The following is a 25,154-nucleotide window of genomic DNA, read 5'->3' as shown; positions in this document are numbered from 1 at the left end:
TCAGGATCCAAAATGTATTATTCTGTTAGTGCAATACAATGCGTGTGGTTTGCAAAAATACATGTCCATTCATAGACATGGGATAGTTTATAGTGTGCATTTATGCATATGTGAAATATTACTGTAAAGATTGCTGGAGTTGATCAGATTTAATAAAATAACAAAATAATGTTCTTTTTAGCAACGTCATATGACCCCTTTAGTGTGTTATCGACAGGCCTAAATTCTACACAATGCTTATGCTGACAAGATGGTGCCGCACATGGCAGCCATTGTGCTTGGCTCTCCAGTTGTTTGTGTTTTTGTTAGTTTTTCCTGTTTTTTGTTTGTCAAACACGATCAGTTTCACCAGGGAAGAACTGCTGAACATTCGGAAGAACACACCACAATCTATGTTTTGCTGAGCATAGTAGTCGGCGGAGCTGTGGCGCTGTTTAGACACTTCAGGACGCGCAGACAGGGGAAGCGAGCCGGCGCGCTCGTGAAGCTCAGACAGCATGGATTTTGAATTCCGTTGCCTAGCATCCATCTGGCTAATCTCCGCTCTCTACCCAACAAAACGGACGAGCTCCTTCTGCTTTCCCAGTTAAACAAGGACTTTTCAAACTCTGCTGCTCTGTGTTTCACGGAAACCTGGCTGAATGACGCCATCCCAGACAGCGCACTTCATCTGCCGAGCTTTCAGCTGATCAGAGCAGATCGCGACGCAGAATCAACAGGGAAATCGCGCGGTGGCGGGACTTGCTTCTACATTAATGAAAGATGGTGTACAGATGTAACAGTGTTAAAGATGTGCTGTTCAGATCTAGAAACGCTTTTCATCAACTGTAAAATTTCTACTCGCCGCGGGAGTTCTACTCGTTCATTCTCGTGAGTGTCTACATTTCACCGCAAGTGAGCTCAGCTTTACAGAAACTCGCTGATCAGATCACAGCCACAGAACAACAACACCCGGACTCCGTTTTAATCATTCTAGGGGACTTTAATAAAGCAAATCTCTCCCGTGAACTGCCAAAATACAGACAGCATGTTACATGTCCCACCAGAGACAGTAATATACTGGATCACTGTTACCCAGCAATAAAGGACGCATATCAATCTGTCCCACGGGCAGCTTTAGGACTCTCTGATCATTGTTTGGTTCATCTTATTCTGACCTACAGGCAGAAACTTAAATCAGTTAAACCTTTATTAAGGACTGTAAAGAGATGGACTAATGAAACCGAGCGAGCTCACAGAGACTGTAACATCTTATATCAGTTTCTGTGAGGATATGTGCATTCCTACCAGGACTCATCTAAATTATAACAACGACAAACCATGGTTCACTGCTAAACTCAGACAGCTCCTTCAGGCCAAAGAAGATGCTTGCAGGAATGGGGGCAGAGTCTTGTATAAACAGGCCAAATACACACTGGAAAAGGAGATCAGAGTGGCAAAGAGGAATTATTCTGATAAGCTAAGGATCCAATTCTCTTCCAGTGACACGGCTTCAGTGTGGAAAGGTCTGAAAGACATCAATTACAAGACACCATCCCCCAGCACTGTGGAGAATCAACAACTGGCAGACGATCTGAATGAGTTCTACTGCAGGTTTTAAACGCCATTCACACCTCCTGCAACCCCCCTCTCCCCCACACCTGAACTGCAGTTAAGAGAAGATGACGTACGCCAGGTCTTCAAAAAGAACAACAGAAGGAAGGCACCAGGCCCAGACGGTGTGACACCAGCCTGTCTGAAATCCTGTGCTCACCAGCTGACCCCCATCTTCACACAGATCTTCAACAGATCACTGGAGCTGTGTGAAGTCCCCTCATGCTTCAAACGCTCCACCATCATCCCCGTCCCAAAGAAACCAAAGATAACAGGACTTAATGACTACAGACCTGTGGCTCTAATATCTGTGGTCATAAAGTCATTTGAAAAACTGGTTTTGCCTTATCTGAAGGACATCACTGGACCCTTACTGGACCCCCTGCAGTTTGCCTACAAAGCAAACAGGTCTGTGGATGATGCTGTCAATATGGGACTGCATTACATACTGCAACACCTGGACAGACCAGGGACTTATGTGAGGATCCTGTTTGTGGACTTCAGCTCGGCCTTTAACACTATCATTCCAGACCTCCTCCTGCCCAAACTAACTCAGCTCTCCATCCCCACCTCTGTCTGTCAGTGGATCACCAGCTTCCTGACAGACAGGCAGCAGCTAGTGAGGCTGGGAAAATACACATCCAGCACCCGTACGATCAGCACAGGAGCTCCTCAGGGCTGTGTTCTCTCCCCACTGCTCTTCTCCCTCTACACCAACGACTGCACATCTAAAGACCTCTCTGTCAAGCTCCTGAAGTTTGCAGATGACAACCCACTGATCGGCCTCATCCAGGACGGTGACGAGTCTGCTTACAGACATGAGGTTAAGGAGCTGGCTATCTGGTGCAGTCTTAACAACCTGGAGCTCAACACGCTCAAAACTGTGGAGATGATCGTGGACTTCAGGAGAAACCCCTCTGCACTCCCCCCACTCACCATCATGAACAGCACTGTAACAACAGTGGAGTCATTCAGGTTCCTGGGCAGCACCATTTCTCAGGACCTGAAGTGGGACAATCACATTGACTCTATTGTGAAAAAGGCCCACCAGACAGTTAATGAAGTGCAGAGGACGGATTCAATGATGGCAGAGTAGAACTTTTTCAGCAGCTCCTGTGGCAGGTTGAACTTCCTCAGCTGGCGAAGGAAGTTCAACATTTGAACTCTTAACAGCATGAGAAACACAACACTATCATACTTTTTATTTTTTATTTAACGCATACTTATTACATTTCAAATTTGCACCAAACATACCTGTACATACTGAATTGTCTATTTTGCATATTGTCCATTTTGTATATTTGTACATTATTATTATTATTTTATTTTCTCTAAAACAAATTCCTCGTATGTGCAAACATACCTGGCAATAAAGCTAATTCTGATTTTAATTTATTGTGCAATAGATTTTAATCTGATTCAAATGCTCTATCCCTGTTCTATTGCAGTTGACACGACTGATACTGCCCAGGATGGTAGAGAGGTAAGCTCAGAAATCACCAAACCATGATTTTTTGTTGATGTTCAAAGTAGTGTTTGGTTAAGCAGAAGGAATTATTCTTATACTTGTAGCATTATGACTAACTACTAGAAGGCCCTGTCCTACAGGAGTGTGTGTCATGCACATTTTTTTGTGGTTATTTTTGTACAGTTTGGTCATCACATGCTTACGCAGTGGTTTTGGCCTTTACTTCTTGCACACTTCAGTCCAGTAATCATGAACAAATGTTCCGCTTTCACATTTTGATCTGTCAGACTGGCAATTATAAATATTGCATGTTGATAATAAGCTGTTAAAGGGATAGTTCACCTCCCCCAAATTATTTATTTTGCTGAATACAAAAGTAGATATTTCGAAGAATGTGGGTAACCAGACATTTCTGATCCCCATTGACTTCCATAACATTTATTTTTTTTCCATGCTATGGAAGTCATTGGGGACCAGCAATTATTTGGTTATCCACATTCTTCAAAATATCTCATTTTTTGTTCAACAGAAATTCATACATGTTTGGAACAACATGAGGGTCAGTAAGTGCTGATAAAATTTTAATTTCAGGTGAACTATCCCTTATGGCACAGGCTGAATGTGTCAAGCTGAATTTAATCGCAGATTTAATGGAAATTTTCCCAACCAATGTATTTAGTTAAGGTCTTCCTTTAGTTTGGAGAATAAAAATCATGCTAAAAGTATTTGTAGCTCCTCCCATCTAGAGCCCTAGAGTCTGGTGTGCACTAGTGGCACACAACTGGCATGGGCACTGGTTGCCATAGCAACAGGGATGCAAGAATCCATTAGCAGGTACCAGTGTGTTAGAAGGGATAATTCTGTGCTGTCAAAAGAGTCAAGTGAAAATGGAACGAATACATGATACATTTTAAGCACTGTTGTCTGTGTAAATCATGCTTATGTGCTGTTCTGCGACAGTTTGAACATTAATGGGTGAAACAACACGACTTTTTCCAGGTCTAAAGGAGTGATCTTGAATGTTGCTTCAGCGAGTGGCATGTACCCAGTTCCTCTTCTCACCCTCTATTCCTCCTCAAAGGCAAGTCGTCTTTCTTTTATTCTCTCTACCATTGATCAGTTTTTCGATATCTTTGTGAGAAAGGTCTGTCTTGTCTTTTGTTGCTAAGGTTCTCAGAGGACATTGCTGTATTGAAAGTGTTTAGCAGCACTATTTTGAGCAAATTAGTTGTTGATGTTAGAACGCTACTGCAGCTTAATGCTCTTGGTTATTTTTTTTATTTTTTTTAACTTTCATAATGCTAAATAACACACATTACATGATTATTCTCATACCTCCAGGCCTTTGTGGACTTCTTCTCCCGTGGACTTGAGGCTGAATACAAAAGCAAAGGGATTATTATACAGGTCAGTGACAATTTATTAACAGTAGTTTAAAGTCAACCATGAATTCAGACATCAGCGTTTTGTTGTCATTTCAATATGCTGAGATGATTTTAAGTGTAATGCCATTTGAGAGAGATAGCGTTAATGGTTTTTTTCTATATTCTATTTCAAATGTTTATACTGATAAAGTGTCTTGTGTATTGCCTTGAAGAGTGTGCTGCCGTTTTATGTGACGACAAAACTGAGCAAGATCAGGAGGGCCACTCTTGACATTCCCACTCCGGAACGCTACGTTAAAGCCCAGCTGAGCACTGTAGGCCTGCAGACTCAGTCAAATGGTTACTTTCCTCATGCCGTCATGGTGAGACCCTCTTTAAATACATTCATCTTTAAGTGTTCCGGTTTACAGTGAATTCGTCATAGTACCGTTCAAAAGTTTGGGGTCAGAAAGATTTCACTTATGCTTAGCAAGACTGCTTTTATTTAATCAAAAATACAGTTAAAAACAGTGAAATTGCAAAATATACAAATATTTTATTTATATTAAATATTATATTATACCTATATTATACACAGTAGTTTATTCCTGTGATGGGAAAGCTGAATTATACTCCAGCCATTACTTCAGTGTCACATGATCCTACAGAAATTATTCTAATATGCTGATTTGCTGCTCAAGATTTTTGTAAAAATGTCAGTATATATTTTTTTCAGTATTTTTTGATATATAGAAAGTCCAAAAGAACAGCATTTATTTGTCGTTTATTTAAAATATTAACCTTTTGTAACATTATAAATGTCTTTGCTGTCACTTTTGATCAATTTAATGATTGACCGCTGAATAAGGGTATTCATTTCAATTCTTTAAAAAAAAAAAAGGAAAAGAAAGAAGAAATGCTCTGACTCCAAACTTTCGAACAGTAGTGTACATCCTACAAACTATACTTAAAAGGACAATTTTGAAAGATGGCTTGTAAATGATATAAACTATAGTACTAAAGTGGATTATTTTCTTATCCTGTATTTTGACAATCTAACAAGTCTGTCATTATGTCACTGCTGCAGGGTTGGGTGACTACTGCTCTGCTTCCTGCGAAACTGCTCAACAAATATGTAATGAGCATGGGTTTGTCCCAGCGTGCACGCTATCTGAAGAAACAGAAGCAAGGTTAGAGTCAGAAAAAGGACAGACAGAGGGATGAAGGGATGATGTGATTAAACGAAGAGGGACCAACCAAAAAAACAAAAACAAAACACCAATCTCTCTGCCGTTTTGCTGTCAGGGGCCAAGAGCAATCCCACCCAACTGCTTCTGAGATGGTACAAAACAAGCAATGTAATTTCCAGACATTAGAGTGGTTTGAGTCATAGCTAACCAAAACATGATTCGCTTGAACGGCCTTTGCTGACCAACACAATTCTTATTAGCTGGGTAAGACAGCCCCAGAATACCTGAAGTTCTTTTGTATCCTAACAGTCACTAACAGCATTGATCAGTACAGTTTGTTTGGTTTTCTTTAATGTTTAATGAGAGTAAATTAGTAGTTCTCTGGGAATAGTGATCTGATGAATAATGAAAAAAAATTCTCAACCTGAATGCAATGTCTATTTGTGTAACAACACGTCCATTAACATAATCAAAAGATTTACAAGTGATATGACTGAAATTAGGCAGGTTGCCTGCAATCATTTAAAAATTGCATCTGCAGCATCTACAAAATGGTGCACTTATAATTCTTGGTCCATATTTGCTTTTTTTCCATCTGACTCAGAAGTTGTTTACTAAATGCTAAATGCACTACATGAACTATTTGTGCCCATCACAGATGGCACTATGCATTCTATCTTTAGAGCATCTTTTTGAAAGGAGATGTGATTTGCATTGCACTAAAGTGGAACGTTTGTGTACGTCCTGTATGGTTTACTTTGTGCTGCTGGTGACAGTAAGCAAATTTCAATTCTTACAACAGTTTATTTGAAAGCTAAGGCTGTTGTTCCGTTATTGTCTGGTCTATGACAATGCAGTATTTCCTCCAAAACAGTTATTAGAATTCCTGAATTCATTATGAATGAAACAGTCATGAATAACGTTTACAAGACAAATTTCTAAAGTCTGCAATAGCAGATTTAATGCATTCAGTATGCCTGCTTGTGAATTGATTCTGCAAATAAAATCATCTTTCTAATAATGCTTCTAACTCTTATGTTTGATTCATTTTTAGTGCACAAATAGGGAGCTGTTAATTGACCTTAATATATATATTATATTATATTATTTTATTGCACACGTGTTTGTGGTAAAATGCTAAAGATGGACTGTGAAGGTTTAGACATTATTCAGTAAGACTATGTTGTCATGATTTTGGCATGGCTTAATTCCCTAATAGATGAAAACCATTAATAGAAGAATAATCATGTTCTGAAGTAGCATGGTTTCTGAATCATAAAAACATAATTATGTGCTTCAGTGGAAGCAAGGATATCTTAATTTATGTATAAAGAGTTGCACAATCATTGCCACATTTAAAATACTGTTCAAAAGTTTGTGTGGGGTCAGTAATTGTTTTTATATATATTTTTTGGCTAAGATTTAAATGAGTATTATGCTCCTCTAGGCTGCATTTGTTTGATAAAAATACAGTATATTGTGTAATATTATTTCTATTTAAACATACTGTTTTCTGTATATTTTAAAATGTAATTTATTCCTGTGATGGCCAAGCTGAATTTTCAGCAGCCATTACCCCAATCTTCAGTGTCACATGAACCTTCACAAATCATTGTAATATGCTGATTTTGGGGATCAAGAAACATTTCTTAATATTATCGATATTGAAGACCGCTAAGCTGCTTAATATTTTTATGAAAGCTTTATTTTTTTAGGATTCTATGATGAATAGAAAGTCATCATTTATTGGAAATATAATTTCCTTTAAACAATGTAAATGCTGTTACTCTCACTTTTGATCAATTGAATGTATCCTTGAGTAAAAGTATTTATTTCTTACCTAATCCTTACTGACCCCAAATTTTTGAACAATAGTGTATACCTATTTGATTAGTGACCTGTAGTTTAGACTCTCTCCATTTCATCTCTAAATTGTTTTTTTCTTTCATTTTTCTAAATCCTTTTTTTTTTTTTTTTTTTTTTTTTTTTTTTTTTTTGTTTAAGTTGAGTTCAAAATCTAAGATTTCCAATCTGATAAGCAGTCTGTTTTCATCCCATCTGGGTTTGTCTGCTTGGGCTGTCTTAGTTACGATCAATCAAGACAGCATTCCTGAGTCCTGAGCTCACTAGATTTCACACCAGACTTTCCCCCATGCCTCTATTTCTCCCCTGCAGGCAAGAACCATCTGTGTCCAACCAACCCATGTACATGCCCTTTGCATTTAAATGCTACCAAAATCGTATTCTTTGGGCCTTGATACAAGTGAATTTTGTAGCTTTGTAGCGGCATTTAAAAGGCCATCTGCCGGGTGTCATGTCCATCTCCTCAGATAGATGTGCATGATCTCTCTCATTTTGTGTCTGAGTGCCAAATCCTCGAGTGCTGTCCCTCAGCCCCTCCCTGTTGCACACCGCATGCGTGTTTGTTCCAAGCAGTAGTGGGGGGTGATTCCGGAGGATAGGAATGGAAGTCGGAAGCATGACAGTCCTGTGATGGAGGAGGAGCCGTGAGGAGTGTGTGGGAAGAGAAGGCCTATATAAAGCCTCACAGCAGCTCTGGGTTACAAACACTTGAGGCGGATACAGAACAGGAGCAGCAAACCGACTGAAGAGCTTCTCTCCAGTTTCTTCACCTACTTCTACCAGCACTCTGGCTTGCTGCTTTAAAAGTGTGGCATTGGAAGATTGACTCAACTTGCAAGAACTACATCTACAAGAGAAATTTGAAAGAAACCTTCCTCATTCATCCAAACTTCCAGGATGTCCACACATGCAATGGAGATGGGCCACTTGAATGCCTTGGCCGTTCACCGAATGTCCTTGGCTATGGAGGAATTCCCCCAGATGGTGGGCTTGTCCAGGACCCAAGACTGCGACAGGGCCCGCTCCGTCCTGCAGTGGAAGAAGCAGTTCAGCTGCGACAAGATTGCTGAGGAGGTGGATGAGGAAGGACAGCTCACAGTGGAGGAAGACCAAGCACGGCGCACCTTCTTGCAGTCGCTTGAGAGTCTGCGCAGATGCACGCAAGGACGTCAGTAAATCTAGGAGACTGCAGGCCGGTTTGGACCTCACCTTGAACCTGAATGGACTGAGAGACTGAGATTCAGTGTTGAATGGAGATTATTATTATAAGGGAACAGTCAGGGTAGATGCTTCACAATGAAGCCAAACTGACTGACCTAAACTGTTTATATCTACCAAAGATGGGTAATTTGCTGGTTGAGTAGTACTGTACAGTACATTTCTGTTCTGATTTTTCTCTGCACTAGTAAATGGCTAATGTGTAGCATGTTGAATTTAACGTTAACTGGAAATGTGTTGCATGCCTGTCCATCTGGCTTAGAAAAGCTGTGGAGTTACTGGGCCACACATTAGCACTGTTATGGTTTTGTCAAAGGCAAAATCTCTCTCGAGACTGTTTTCTCACAGATGCATATGAAAATAATTGCTTTCTTTTTTGTCTTTATATGATCTGCGCAATAAAGTTTTGAATATGAAATGTAGATACAGTGACAGAGTCCTTGATTCTTTAGAGTAATCCAGATTTATGCAAACTGATGAAGTTTGTCTTTAACGAGTTCACCCAAAGTGAAAATTCTGTCATTTACTCACCCTCATGTCATTCCAAACCTGCATGACTTCTGTGGAACATAAAAGACGGTAATTTGAGAATTGTCTTTGCTTTTTGTCCATACAGTGGAGGTCAAATTGTTTGGTTACCAACATTCTTTAAAATGTATTTTTTTTAATGTTCCACAGAAGGAGGAAAAGCAAACTTGTTTGGAACTAAAGGGTGATGACAATTTTCATTTTCGGTTCACTTTCAATGTTACCTGGTGATATACAGTGTTCTTGGAGTCCTAGAAATGTCCTTTTCTGTGATATTCTTAAAAACAGAAATTAATGTAATGTGACCATCAGTTTTTGAGGTATGTATGTAGCAGCTTCTCACACTGTTCAAGTATGATTTTTGTTTTTCTAAGTTAGTTGGATGATGTTTGTGTACTGCATTTTTTACAGATTCTCAAATGGTTGGAAATAAGGACTTCTTGGCAGGCTTTACCAAGCATATCTTAATTTAATCTCCTCTTGGGATCAGAACACTGAGTGTAGACTTCTTCCAATTTTCAGTTTTTAGCAGTCAGAAGTAATTTGCTGTATGTTCTGTCCCCATTTACAGGCTTTAATGGACTAGCTTGCCTCCAAATGTTGCAAACACTTCTACAAAAACAAAATAAGTAATTTAGCAGAATGCCCAAGTTGCTCTCTTTCATACAAAATCCTGTTCCATACAAATGCTGTCAGTTTCAAAAATAGGCTCAAACTACTTTGATTTTCCACCATGCTATCTGATGGTTAGGTGGCAGTCTAGTTTAAAAAAACACAAACAAACAAAAACAAAATAATCCTTTTACCAAATGTAATAACTTGCTCCCCTTCTGAAACATTGTTTTTAGTTGAAGTCATAAATGTCTCTTGCTTTTCAACTCTTTCCCTCCACTCAGCCTGGATCCATTCTGGTAATGCTTACTACCGTTTCACTTTTTTTTTAGTTTTTTTTTGTTACATTACTGAAGAAAACTGATTGTAGACACAGCTTCATGTTGATTTTAAAGCGCTAGACAATTTAGCTTTCCATCAGAAGTTTTATAATCTCATTCTCCCTGTTCTGTCCTGGCAATGTGTAGCAAATTTTGTATAATAATTGATGTGTTAATGTTTATTTAAAGGCTCACAAGGTTATATTGACAGAATAATTAGAAATCATTGTGTTTTCTTTCCTTAGTTTCACTCGAATTAATTCTGGAATTGGCATGAATTGAAGTTCTGATATCAATACACTTTATCAGGGCCAGGAGGCTCTCTTCATGATGCCTTTGATTGGGGATGTCCAAACTCAGTCCTGGAGAGTCCTTGTCCTGCTGAGTTTAGCTCCAACCCCAATTAAACACACCTGGACCAGCTACTCTAACTAACGTCTAACTAAGCATACTAGAAGCTTCCCGGCAGGTGTTTTGAAGATGGCTGGGGCTAAACTCTTCAGGACAGTGGCCCTCGAGGACCGAGTTGGACACACCTGCCTTTGATGAATAGAGTTTGGCTTATGGTGAAGCACAACTGCATGGTTAAAGACCAGGACGTTCAAATCATAATTCAAGCCTCTCGATCTTTTGGTAACCCAAAGCTTGTAAATATAGAGAGAACTATTACAGTTGTGCTCTTGAGCAAAGGGATCCTAGTTTTATTCCAGTGAGACAGTCCTTCCTTTTAGTTAAACTGTTCTGTAAGTCATCTAAAAAGTAGTAGTATACACAGAGTTAAATATAAGATATTTAATGGTTGGCATTACTGGGACAAGTATTCACAGAGGGTCAACAAAATAAATTCTGTGCAACAATGGTGGGAATTTATTTATTTGTTTTTGCAAAAAATGATTCAACAAACAATATTCATCAACATTATTCCTCAGGTTTGTTGTTGAACAATGTTATCCATCCATCCGTCTGTCTGTCCCTCTATCTGTCGATCTGTCAATCTTTTATTTTGTTTTAGTTTTTGTACGGCTTTTGTAAACAAATGCATTTTTGAAAGTGTTCAGAAATGTGCCATTAGTTCTTATGATGTTGAGTATCTCAGTGCATGTGTGTGCATGTTATACACACACACACACACACACACACACACACACACACGTACGTGTGTGTTTCACTATCCTTGTGGGGAGTCTCCATAGGCGTAATGGTTTTTGTACCGTACAGACCGTATATTCTATTGCCCTACACCAACCCTACACCTAAACTTAGCCCTCACAGGAGACTTTGTGCATTTTTAGATTTTCAAAAAACCTAATTCTGTGTGATTTATAAGCTTTTGTACCCGTGGGGACCTCAATTTAGGTCCCCACCGTGACACAAGTCCCCATGAGTCTGTGTGTATTCAGGTTTAAGTCCCCACCGGTATATAAAAACAGGTACACACACAAACAAATATACATACATATTGGTCAAGACCTGCAAATGTTTTCATATATCTGATACTGTATCTTTGTTTTCCAGGACAAATAAATCATGGCAATAGTTAATCAAGACTAATTATTATTTTATTTTTTATTTTTTAGAACTCAATGCTGCTGAGGGGTGAAGGATTTCTTTCCTCCATTAGGGGTCTCTGTTGTCACATCATAATTCCTGTCTCACACCTCCTCAAGTCCTCAAACATACAAAGATATTTTTGTAGACATTCAGCATCAGCAGAGCTTGACTGTCTCCCTGAAATATATGACAGCAGCTTGCAGACCTTATCTGTGCACAGGGTCCGTCACTGTACTTCTCTGACTGCTCCGAGCCCTTCGAAATGGAAATACAGTCACTGTAATATGGTGAACCCCAAACATCAGCCGCTGAAATCAGCAGCCCCAGTCTGTCTGTCTGTAAAAGGGCGCTTTGATAGACTTTAATGACGGTGACACCAGTGCCAGCTCTTTGACCTAAGTGTAAAGTCCCATATGGCCTCCTGGTGCCTAATTTGCATGTAATTTTGATAGATGGTTTAGATTCAAGGCATGCGTCTTTTGGGGGTGGTTGGAGAGGTTAATTTGTTCATCATAATGGTTCAGTTTTTTTCTCCTCGAATGCCAGTCTCATCATTCACTTGCCCGCCCACTGGAATTAATGCTAAAACATTTGCATGCTGATAAACAGTATTGATAAACGGTGCAATTAATGTTCTCTAATCACAGCAGCATTATTGACTGGACTCATATATTCAAAAACACCTGATCTCTCAGTATGTGGAATGAAGAGCTAAAGCAAATGAACAGTATATCAGGTCCATTCAAGGGATATGGCTGCTGAGAAAATACAAACTTGCTATAAATTGGACAGTTTTGTACTTCTGCAAGTTATTCATGAATTCCACCCTTCTTTTTGTAAAGGATGCTGGCATAGAAAATAGCCTTTAACAAAATACCCAAAGCGTAACTAAAAGACCTAATTATTTGAGCTCTTTGCTATTTATGGTTCATTTCATTGGTTTCCATTCCTCCATTGACCGCTTATATCCTCAGGGAAGAAGGAACATATTTCATAATACAAGACTCCCCACACGAAGCTATGGTGTATGATTAAGTTTTTTCTTTCTTCAATTCTTTCGTTACCGTATAATTCACCGCCACTAATTTAGATGACCAAGCATATCAGCAGGGACATTTGAGAATAAATTGAGTGTGAAGATTGAAAGGAATTAATGTCTACTTGACTGAGAAGAATGCCCCTACCACATGAAAAAGAAGCAAAATAGTGGTGAGGATAGTATTTCTACGCTGATTTGTACATTAAAGGTTGACTTAGTAAAGTTAATTAATGTTCCTTACTCTAGAGAATATTCTTTCTCCGAGCCACAATCCCCTTTGTGCAATAAAAAGACCAGTAGACAATTTCCAATATAAAAAGCTCTTTCTATATCACTTTTTTTTAATCACGTTTCACACTATATAACCAGCAAAAGTAATATACTTACCCCTTACTGGTGTATTCAGGTCTCTCTTCATATCAGAGTGGAGGGCTATTTTTTTAAATAGAATATGTACAGATTTAATGACTTTTAGTCTACATGTTACACTGCAGATTAGTTTAGTGCTAAATGTGAAGTAACAGTAAAACAATTTAATCGTTACACAAGAAATAATTGTAAGTCAGGCCTTGGAAAAAAAAAAGAATCTGTGGACTGTTAGTCATGTTGCTAAATCAATATCATGGTTATGCATTTAATTTTTTACATAAGGAAAATGCATTTTGTGCCAGAATATTTTTTATTTTTCATTTTACAGCTGTAGACAAAGGGATATATGATAATGTCAGTACAGGGAAAGACTGATAAGAGAGGTTTTGATAAGAACCAACCAGGAAATTAGGAATGGGGCTATTCAGATATTTGTTTCTATCGCTTCAAATTATAGCCCATCACAATGGATTCTTATTAACAACAACCTTAAAAGTTTAATGAAATTGTTTAAAAGAAATGTTCCCCCTTCACAAACATTAGCATGAATGTTTTCAGCTCATTGACTCACGGTAGTGGAGAGAATGAGGTAAGTTCATAGTGGCTTTTCAAATGCATTTCGGTTGGTGAGAAAACATAACACTGAATATATAATTACAATATCTGCATGCTATATTATAGTAGCATACACAACCATCCGTTTATTGTAGAGACACTGGTGATCTTTTATTTCTACACATACTGTTTAAAGGTTTGAAGTCAGACTTTTTTTTTTTTTGAATGGAATGAATACTTGTATTCAGCAAGGACACTGAAGGATCTAAGGATCCTCAAATGCAGCGTGTGTGTTTTGCTTCAAGAGAGCATCCGTCCGTCCGTCCATCCGTCCGTCCGTCCATCCATTCATCCATTCATCCATGGTATCTCATCCACATATACACACACATACATATACACACATACACACACACACACACACACACACACACACACACACACAGACAGACAGACAGACAGACACCCATTTAATTGATTTATTGGTCATTTATATTGTTATTGTTTTTTTAATATTATTTTTCCATTGTTGTTTAGATTTAAGATGGTGGTAAGGGATGTTTGTGGAATCTTCATGGAAATTCAAGGTTTTTGGGATGATGTTGTGAAACAATAATTTCCCATTTCTATGGCATTCTTGTATTTTTATTAATTTTATTGCCATGAAAAAGCCTAAGATGCTGACATGGAATTCAATAAAAATATACTACTACACTCCCAGAAATAAAGGTACAAAAGCTGTCACTGGGGCGGTACCTTTTCAAAAGTTACATGTTTGTACCTAAAGGGTCCATTTTGGTACCTTTAAAAGTACATATTAGTACTTAAATTGTACATATTTTAACCTAATAAGTGCAAAAGTGTACCTTTAGAAAAGGTACCGACCCAGTGACAGCTTTTGTATCTTTATTTCTGATAGATGTACTACTCTATTTCTATGGCTTGTGGTATAATAACACTTGTTGGATTTGTATTGAAGTACTGAAACAACTAAGATTATTTAATAAACTCCGCTTTTCTGATCTGGTGTCTGGGGCTTGATGGAGGACACAACACATTAACTTGAAGGAAAATGACTAACAACATTTATAATGTTAGAAAAAATTAATTGAAAATAAATGTTCTTTTGAACTTTCTATTCATCCTGAAAAAATGCTAGGGATTCACAAAAATATTTTCATCATTCTTGTGCATCAAATCAGCATAAAATGATTTCTGAAGAATCATGTGATGCTGAATGGCTGCTGAAATTTCAGCTTTGCCATTGCGGGAATAAATTTCATTTTTAAAATATATTAAAATATAAAAGCCATCGTTGAAATTGTACTAATATTTCACACTACTGTTTTACTGTATTTTGATCAATTAAATGCAACCTTCTTTCAAAAACATTTACAAATCACACCAACCCCAAATATTTAAACGGTGGTAAATCTACCATCTATGAAGTTTTAAAGACGCCCACTTCCACCGAAACTAGGCTGGTGCCCTGCTCTTACTTGTCTCTGTAGTTTACCCCTGAGCTTCAGGCCTTGAAACAGATTCTCTCATCCTCTGTCAGAGAGTTAATTATAAAATCTAACTCATCATCCTGCCACCTAGACTCTTCCCTCACCCCGTTTTAAAAAACTGCTCTCATTTCACATTTGATAAAATACTCTCTCTTCTGCTTCTGTGCCAATACACCTGAAAACGGATGCTGTCACCCCTATAATTAAGAAACGTGGCTTGGATCCATCTGCACGGAACAATTTCAGATCTATCTCAAATCTTCTTTATCTAAACTGCTTTTTGCTTTACAACTATAATCACACCTGCTTACTCACAGTCTCTATGACCCTTTTCAATCTGTTTCACACATTCCACGGCACAGACGCTGGTCTCTTGAGGAATATCAATGACCTTCTTTTAGCTGCTGACTCTTGGTATCCTCATCCTGCTCGATCTTAGCGTTTGAGTTCAGTACACTCCTCTCTTGACTTTCTTCTAAAGGAAACAGATTTTGCTCCTTCGTGGTTTAAATAGTATTCCACTGACAGACTTTGCTTTTTAATATTTGCATGCTTCCTCTTGGTCATGTTGTCAGCCATCATGGTCTCAGCTTCCATTGTTCCGCTCATGACTTTCAGATCTGTCCTCCCACTCTGTTCTTTTAATGCCTGCATTGGTGATTTGAAAGCATGGTTGCTTTAATTTTCTCACATCCAGCACGGATTGATGTTATGCTGTTTTAGCTCTTCTCTCTTGGTTGGCCTGCAGTACCTGCTGAAATTCACTGCAATATGTTCAAACTTCTGCAGCAAAAGTCACCCACACCAAACAATGTGCCCACATCCTTTGTAAATTACATTGGCTGCCTGTCTCTTCTTTGTATCCATTACAAGATGCTTCTCCTAAACTTTAAATGTCTCAACGGCCTCTTGATACATCTGTGAGTTACTTCATCCCTAGATTTCGTCTTTCTTTTTGTGAATGGAAGTTAATTTTGTATCATGGCACCAAAACTCTAAATCTCACTCCTGTACGTTTCTCTAACTCTGAATGTTTTTGTGTATTTCTCTCTCTCTTTATGCGTAGTTATGTGGGAAGTCGTGGCCTAATGGTTAGAGAGTCGGACTCGTAATCGAAAGGTTGTGAGTTCGAGCCCCCGGCTGGCAGGAATTGTAGGTGGGGGGAGGGAATATCCAGCGCTCTCTCCACCATCAATACCACGACTGAGGTGCCCTTGAGCAAGGCACCGAACCCCCAACTGCTCCCCGGGCGCTGCAGCATGGCTGCCCACTGCTCCGGGTGTGTGTTCACGGTGTGTGTGTGTGTGTGTGTGTGTGTGTGCATTTGTTCACTACTCACTGCTGTGTGTGTGCACTTGGATGGGTTAAACGCAGAGCACCAATTTCGAGTATGGGTAACCATACTTGACAATACGTCACGACGACTAGTTACTTTACTTTTGCTTTACTTTTGTCATTTAGCAGACGCTTTTGTCCAAAGCGACTTACAAATAAGAAAAAGTAACTAAAACTAAAAAGTTACAACTCTATAAATACTATCTACCCACATATTTAAGAAAATAAAGAAATTAAATAAAATTAACACATGCATATAACAACAACATTTCAATAATAAACATATCAATGAAAAAATTTAATAAAAAGCTACTACTATCCCTTGCCGGTGTCCCTGCCCGGTGGAGTCGCACGGTAGAGTCGATGGTCTGACTCTTTACACTCTTTGGTCTTCACACTAAGAGGGCTTCACACGACGACTGCCACGGTATAATAACCTTTATTATACCAAACCAACAAATGATCATTTCAATTCAGCTGGACCCACTTTCCTGTTTATCAACTACAAATGGCCAAGCAAGTGCACACACTGACAAGATACACGATACAGTACGAGACCAAACGCGATTTCAGCAACTCTCATCCTAGTAAACAAAATAAGCGTTTCCTAGCAACGGCTAGGAACTTATGAGTTACATGTTATGAGTAACATGAGTTACTCATGTCTCTCAGTTGCATCTTTCTCATAAAAGTTCACGCTTTGTTGTGACGCGACCTTGAGCTGTGGGAAAGGAGCTTAATAATAAAACGTATTGCTGTTTATTATTATTATATGAGACTGAGACTGTCTGAGTGAGGCTAATCCATTGTGTCTTTCTATACTGGTTTTCATAATCTTTGGGCCTAAACAATTGGAGAAAAACATAGCTGCAACCTCTTTACTAATGTGAAATGTAAATGTGACATTCTATGTTATGTCAACACCTTGCAGAGCCATTTTCCTTTTTCTGTCTTTGTTTTCCCCGAAGACCCTCCTTTCCACGACAATAGCTCAACACAACTCTTCTTTTTCCATCAGGTTTTCATTGATTACCTTGAGGGTTCCCAGACGGCACATTATGCTGTGCAAAATGAAATCACAACATCTCTGTGTGATTAGTTTTTTTTCCCACACACCTGAGGAAGGAGCTACACAGGAAAAACATTCATCTACATAAATACACATTGAGGATGTGCCTATACAAGTATCAATCTAAAGTAATATGGACTTAAATCATGGTTGGACCGTTTGTTTTCATTGACCTTTAACATGACACTTAATCCTATAAGATATGGTATAGCTATACGGTACATTCTCCTTCACTTTCTCACCTTTTAGAGAAACCTGGAAATATATTATGCATTGCTGGAAATAAAAGGGCAGGCTTTAAAGTAACCAATTATATGTAGTTTTTATGCCAATTTTTATGCCAATTTTTTCAAGACTCCTTTCCCGTACAAGAGATATAACCAGCTGAAGTGCTTCAAAACTGCTCTATTAAACAATCAGTTCACCCAAAAATGAAAATGTGTTGAAAATGTACTCCCCGCACAGGCCATACAGGATGTAGGCGAGTTTGTTTCTTCATCAAAACAGATTCTGAGAAATTTAGCATTACACCACTTGTTCACCAGTGGATCCTCTCCAGTGAATGGGTGCCGTCATCTTAGATGGCCTGAGGGTGAGTAAACTTTCAGCAAATTTACATTTTTGGGTGAACTATTCAATTTGTTTTTACAAAAAACTGAGAAAATATGAATATTGCCAACACTGACAACTATATATAACAGCACTGTACCACAATGGAAAATTGCTGTGTTGCCATATGACAACTCTGTAGTGGAATTGTTCTCATGCATTTTCTCATTGGGAATGTATATAGGTAGTATCATCAGATATATTATTGCATTTATTCATTTATTATTGTATAGAGTGTATAGAAAGGGCAAGAATGCATAGTCAGCTTTTCCAAGCGACAATAGTGAGAAAGTTCAGTTTTTATGCTTCTAGGAACACTATTGAAGAACCCATTATAATGATGCACTCCATTTTAGTTTGTAAGATTTTGAAGTTTATAAATATTTGTTCAATTAATTAAGTAAATATTGATTTAATTCAATGAGAAATTGATCCGAAAAACTTTTTACATAAGGCAATATTTCCTGTAATATTTTAGTTATTATAATTATAAAAAAATAAAATGGGAAAATATTCCACTGTTACAATGTAAAGTGTACCATACCAGGATAGAATATACAGCATCATACATAAACATATAAATAAATTGTGAAAAGTTTGACAGATTCTCATTTTCCATAGTTTAACATTTACCTACAGCATAGTTGAAACCATAAACAAAATTCATATTTCCTTGTGTCTTGTAAAAGGTGTTCTTTTTTTTTTTTTTTTGTTGTAAAGTTTGTTACTTTAACAATGCACAGCTAATATATTACATATATTCTAATTCATGTGTATGTTAGATGACGGACCTATGATGAAAATGATTGACGGGGAGAGGGTCTCAGCACAAGGTAATCCATCTTCAAATTACTGGCATTAAGTTCACATTGTGAGAGATAATGTCATTTTACGGCTAATCAGCTAATGGAGCCAAAATCCATTTTCACCTAAATAGGAGATTCATGCACACACTCATATTAACTTAATGGCATTGCAGAGACAAGGGATGAAACTAATGAATGCAAATGCAATTTACAGCCACCTCTCACTCAAACCACCTGAAACACAAGACTAAATTCAAGAGTGGTATGAAGTGTGTTCCCAGCTCATACATAACCCAAATATAGTTATAAAAAAAGAAAATCAATTTTCCTTGAAGAAAGGAAGTCTGAATGCCAGCTATTCCATTTTTCTTAGCTGTTAGCGCTCTCTAATTATGAGGTAGCTGACTTCCACCCTTGAGGACCTCAGAAGAAGCTATATTTTTGTTCCAGAATGAACACACCTGTAATGCACCTGATTCAGTTAATCAATGTAGCTCTTGAGCGAGGTATTATGCTTTTGGTTCTGAATAAGTACACACTGTCAAGTTGTCCTTCAAGAAAGTCATTTTAGGCCTTTGACATTTAATATTTACTGGAGGATAAGATGGGGTAAGATGCTCCCAGGTACGATGACCCTCCTCCAACCCTATTTGTTTTTCTGAACCATAGACAGCATAAAATCTCATCTCAACATTTTTGATGAAGGGCTACACTATTTTAAAATGTGTAATTTCATCTGAAAATCAACATTTGTGAGATTTAGTTTAATAGAAATCGATGACACTGATGTTGGATATTAATGTTCTATTTGTTAACGAGGGACTTGTGGAGACATAGATGTTTTTACTTCGAAGTGAAAGAGAAAATTTGATCTTTGGGGTAAGTTGACCCCCCCTGAATTGGCAGAGATGGCCCCAAGTGGCATGTTGTTACAAGTTTGTTGTTTTTAAATGTAATACCTATTAATTTAAATGTAATCCAAATGTATTCAGAATTGTATCATTCAAAATTTTTACACTTTTTTATTATTAAAGTCTATAGGATAATTGAGTGAAATCAATTAATTTGAATTAATAATGTTACTATTATGACATACAGTGCCCTCCATAAGTATTGGAACAGTAAAGACAAAATTGCTCTACAAATATGTTTTACCAAATAAAAAAGAACAGCACTTTTAGAGGGACAGTATTGGGACAGTTGAAAATAAGGCAGATATAAAAGATTAAAAGCTATTATTTAGTTGCAGATCCCTTGCGCACAATCACAGCAGTGAGTCTGTGACCCATAGACGTCACCAGACTCTTGGTCTCATCCTTTGAAATACTTTTCCCAGCCTTTAATGCAGCCAATTCCAATTGTTGCTTGTTTTGGGGAGTTTCTGCCTTTACTCTCCTCTCCAGCTGGTGAAATTCATGTTTAATTGGATTTAAATCTGGAGATTGACTTGGGCAATCTAAGACTTTCCATTTCTTTGCCCTTATAAATTCCTTGACTGAACTGGCAGGGTGTTTTGGGTCATTGTCTTGATGCAATATGAAGCACTTCCCAATTAATCTGGTGGCATTTTCTTGAATATTGGTAGGCAAGATGGTTTTGTACCCTTCCAAATTAATTTTGCTACTGTCATCATACATTAAGTCATCAGTAAAGTTGAGAGGGCCTTGTTCCAGAGGCAGCCATGCATGCCCAGGCCACGACACCACCTCCGCCATGCTTTACAGATGAGGCTGTATGCTTGGGATCATTGCAGTTCCCTTTTTTCCTCCACATTTTTGCTTTCCCATCACTTAGATCAGCGGTTCTCAATTCCAGTCCTCGTACCCCCCCGCTCTGCATATTTTGCATGTCTCTTTTAGTTAACACACCTGATTCAGATAATCTGCTTGTTAGAAGTGAGTTCCGTGCATGATTTGTATTCTGAATAACATGGTTCATACACAGTGTCCATTGCTCCCTACTCCCTGAGCAGGGAAAATCCGTTGAAGTTTACTTCACTTTTTGCAATCTCTAATCTTGCCTTTCTATTTTTGGTGCTGGTCAGAGGTTTGCATCTTGCTGTGTAGCATCTGTAATTCTGTGTTAAAGTCTCCTGAGGACAGTAAATTGTCAGAGCATCACCCCAGCTTTCTGGAAGTTGTTGGTGATTTTACAGACACGTCTTTTAGGGTTCATTTTCACAGCTTTTATGATTTGTCTGTCATCAGCTACTGTTGTTTTCTCAGCCGATCAGGTCGTTGTTGGTTGCTGGTGTCGCTGGTGGTTTCCAAACACTTAATTTCTCCATGCCCTTTGTTTTTGTTAGAGCTCTAACTGACTTCCTCTTTTCTTTTAGCATCCAAATTGCTTGCTTTTCTCTCAAAGTCAGCTCCCTCGTCTTCATCCTGGTTTGTGTGCGTCATCATCAAATGCAAGATTCAGAATGAAGAAGTAATGGATATAACTGATACGACACATTCCCTGCTTTTAATATCTGAGGAATTAATGCAGCAGGACACAGCTGATCACTTAGAAAGACCTGTAACTGTTCCAATACTTCTGCTCACATCAGATAGAGGGATGAAACTCTAAAAGTGCTGAACTTATATCTTAGCTGGTTCAACATCTATGTGTTGAATCACCCAATAATAAAATGTGACATTCTGTAGTTTTGTCTCATATTAATCTTTTAATCATATTTGTAAATGTCTTGACTCCACAGCCAACAGAGCAATTTTGTCTTTACTGTTCCAATACTTTTGGAGGGCACTGTATCTTCAACTAAAATATGGCCAATTAAATATGTGATTTAAATATACCTGTGTAAGTCATAAAATAAATGTTCCTTTCAGATAAATCTCTTTTACAGGGATTCTGTAAGATGACCTATTTGATTAATTTTACATTCTGTCCTAAAATTTCTATTTATTTTCCTTAACACACTGGCTGATGCATCATGATCCTGCACATGATAAATGTACATTTAAATATGTTACAATTTAAATGTAAATGCACATTGTTCTTAAGGAGGCATCTTTCTCCATCTTACCCTGATGCAAATGTCATCAAATGCATTTATATATATATATATATATATACATACACAGTCATGGCCAAAAATATCGGCACCCTTGGTAAATATCATCAAAGGCGGCTGTGAAAATTAATCTGCATTGTTAATCCTTTTGATCTTTTATTTAAAAAATTACCGAAAATCTAACCTTTCATTGGATAATAAGAATTTAAATTGGGGGGGAAATATCATTATGAAATAAATGTTTTTCTCCAATAAACATTGGCCACAATTAACGGCACCCTTTTATTCAATACTTTTTGAAACCTCCATTTGCCAGTTTAACAGCTCTACATTTTCTCCTATAATGCCTGATGAGGTTAGAGAACACCTGACAAGAGATCAGAGACCATTTCTTCATCCAGAATCACTCCAGATCCTTCAGATTCCCAGCTCCATGTTGGTGCTTCTTCTCTTCAGTTCACCTCACTCATTTTCTACAGGGTTCAGGTCAGAGGACTGGAATGGTCATAGCAGAAGCTTGATTTTGTGCTCAGTGACCCATTTTTGTGTTGTTTTTGAGGTTTGTGTTTGGATTATTGTATGTTTGGAAGATTCAAACATGGCCCATTATAAGATTTATAACAGTCAGTCACTTATTGATTTTTTTATCTGTTGGCATTTGATAGAATCCATGATGCCATGTGTCTAAACAAGATGTCCAGGACCTCCAGCAGAAATATAGGCTCACAACATCAAAAATACAGCAGCATGGAGTCACGTGACGTGCTCATGAACCTAGTCGCACTTGAGTAGAGCTCTGTACGTTTGGCCTCTTTTTGCAGATTTTTTCGTTTTGTTTTAAGTTTTATTCATTGGTGGTGCTTTACCTGATGGCATGCAGTCATAAACAGCAGGAGTTGTCTCCATCGGCCTCTCCGATTAAGAAGAAATCCAATACACCGACTGCGAGCGATATGATGGACAAGATGTCGAACACTGTTACACACTTTGAGGACATTCTAAGAACAGAGTTGACAGTGATGTGGAACGAGTTCGCTTCTCACATGTCAGTTGTTCAGTCGCTATGCTCTAAACTGGATCTTCTTACAGGGGAGATGAGAGAACAAAAGAAAGTTGTTGCAGATCATGATAGGCGAGTAGCCGCGCTCGAGCAACATGTGTACACAAGGCTCTCCTCAGATCGCGCTAAACCACGGGTTTTCATCTTTAAACTGCTGCGGTACACGGACAGGGAGCTCATTCTGCGGGCCGCCAGACTTCATGCCCCGGTGAAATCTTCAGACGGAGCAACGCTGTCTTTCTTTCTAGATTTTTCTTCGGTCACCGCAAAAAGAAGAATTGCATTTGCGCCAATTAGGAAGGAGATGAGAGACGCTGGCATCCAGAATTTTCTCCTTTATCCTGCAACGCTGAAGGCCATTCTCAATCAAGAACCTAAAATGCTACACTCCCTAGAAGAAGCAAAAGATTTTCTCAGATCCCAATCATCCACCAACTCTCAGTGAGCTTCAGCTGGACATTTGCTGTCTAATCGGAGAAAAGATGCTCTAAATGGTTAGGTGACTGTCTTTCACTGTTCACTTTTATGTTCACTTCTTAATTAATAGTTCATTGTGCATACAGTATCGCTTACTGATTATGATATTTTATTTGTTTTAGTTGTATTCTTTATCTCTCTTCTCTTTTTATTTTTTTATTAAAAAAAAAAATAGAAATACTACCTAGTCAATATGTGACAATGGGGCCAAATGTTGGTGCTACAGTAATGTGCAGGGTTTTGTTGACGCCACGGACCATATTAAGGGGTGCTGACAGATCAAGGTTTGTTCTTGGTCTGATCTGCCATAGTTCATGGGAATGTGTGTTTTCTTTTTTTAATGGTAACAGGGAGGGTGGGGGGTGGTTTAATGGCAGACTCAACTGGTTTTATTCTCAAACTTGTATTTTGTCTTATTATGCAGTAATTCTGTTTGATACCTATGACTGACCTTAATATTCTGAGTAATATTAATGGACTAAATGGCCCTCACAAATGTAGAGGTTTTCTCGATTTTTTTATGTAGAAGAAAGATTGATATAGTGTTAGTTCAAGAATCCCTTTTGAAAGAGGAGGATATACGCAGGTGTAATAAGTTTTATGAAGTGGTATCTCACTCATCTTTGGATACTAAAACCAAGGGTGTCCTAATATTGGTGAGGAATGCTTTAAATATTACTATTTTAGAGAAAGGTTGTGATACAAATGGTAGAATAAAACGTATAAAAACAATAGTGGAGAATAGGAATATTGTATTTCTCCCAGTTTATGCCCCTTGTACTCCTGACCCTACTTTTTCTCTGTTTTGTCAACCGATCTCTTGAAGTTTTCAGATTTTGAAATTGTATTGGGTGCAGATACGAATTCTGTAATGTCACATATCCTAGATAGATCTGGACCAAAGGAATCACACGCTCAAGCTTTGTGTTCTGACAGACTTTGGCAATGTGTAACCTCATCCTCATTGGTGGACAGTTGGCATTTATTAAACCCTTCTGTTAAGTCTTTCACTTTATTTTCCACTACCCATAAATCATATTCGCGAATTGACTATATTTTAATTTCTACTTCTTTATCTTTAGCTGTTTGTGATGCTGATATCTGTTCCTTATCTCTGTCAGATCATGATGGAAATTTGTGCAGATTATCTTTGATCCCGCAGCCATCTCATGCCACTAGATGGCGATTTAACCCTAAATTGTTCCCGGATGAAAACTTTTGCAGTCAATTCAGAAATAAATTTGCTGAGTTTATTGAAATTAACCAAGGTTCAGTGGATGATCCTCGAACACTTTGGAATGCAGTTAACGGATTTATAAGGAATAACTCAATTTCATATGCCTCTTTCCTTCAGAAAAATCGTCACAAAAAGATATTTGAACTGGAATCAGAGCTCCAGAATCTGACTAGATAATCAGCGTTTTTTCTCAGACAGTACACTCTGAGATCCAGGGCAGAATTCCTGATTCAAAGATCCAGGCAGAATTATTATTTTCAAGGGAGTAGACCAAGTCACCTTTTAGCCCTAAGATTACACAACAATGAAAATTTTGCTAATATTTCAGCTGTGAAATCCCAATTTGGGCTCATTATGACAGACC

The 25,154-nt window shown here is 38.1% G+C and overlaps 1 protein-coding gene across 1 annotated transcript in view; it reads left to right on the top strand.

Moving 5' to 3' along the window:
* Nucleotides 1–6,040, top strand: part of LOC306874040 (very-long-chain 3-oxoacyl-CoA reductase-B) — a 43,263-nt gene extending 37,223 nt beyond the window's left edge. Inside the window, exons 7-11 of the mRNA XM_079423755.1 lie at nucleotides 3,042–3,076; nucleotides 4,061–4,142; nucleotides 4,403–4,468; nucleotides 4,659–4,808; nucleotides 5,513–6,040. Of these exons, the coding sequence (XP_079279881.1) occupies nucleotides 3,042–3,076; nucleotides 4,061–4,142; nucleotides 4,403–4,468; nucleotides 4,659–4,808; nucleotides 5,513–5,620 (441 nt within the window). The 3' untranslated portion in view covers nucleotides 5,621–6,040. The remainder of the gene's footprint in view (nucleotides 1–3,041; nucleotides 3,077–4,060; nucleotides 4,143–4,402; nucleotides 4,469–4,658; nucleotides 4,809–5,512) is intronic.
* The last annotated feature ends 19,114 nt before the right edge of the window (nucleotides 6,041–25,154 follow it).

Source organism: Barbus barbus (genome assembly GCF_936440315.1).
Source record: "Barbus barbus genome assembly, chromosome: 1".
Classification (NCBI taxonomy): Eukaryota; Metazoa; Chordata; class Actinopteri; order Cypriniformes; family Cyprinidae; genus Barbus; species Barbus barbus.
This window is presented reverse-complemented; position numbering and strand designations above follow the sequence as displayed.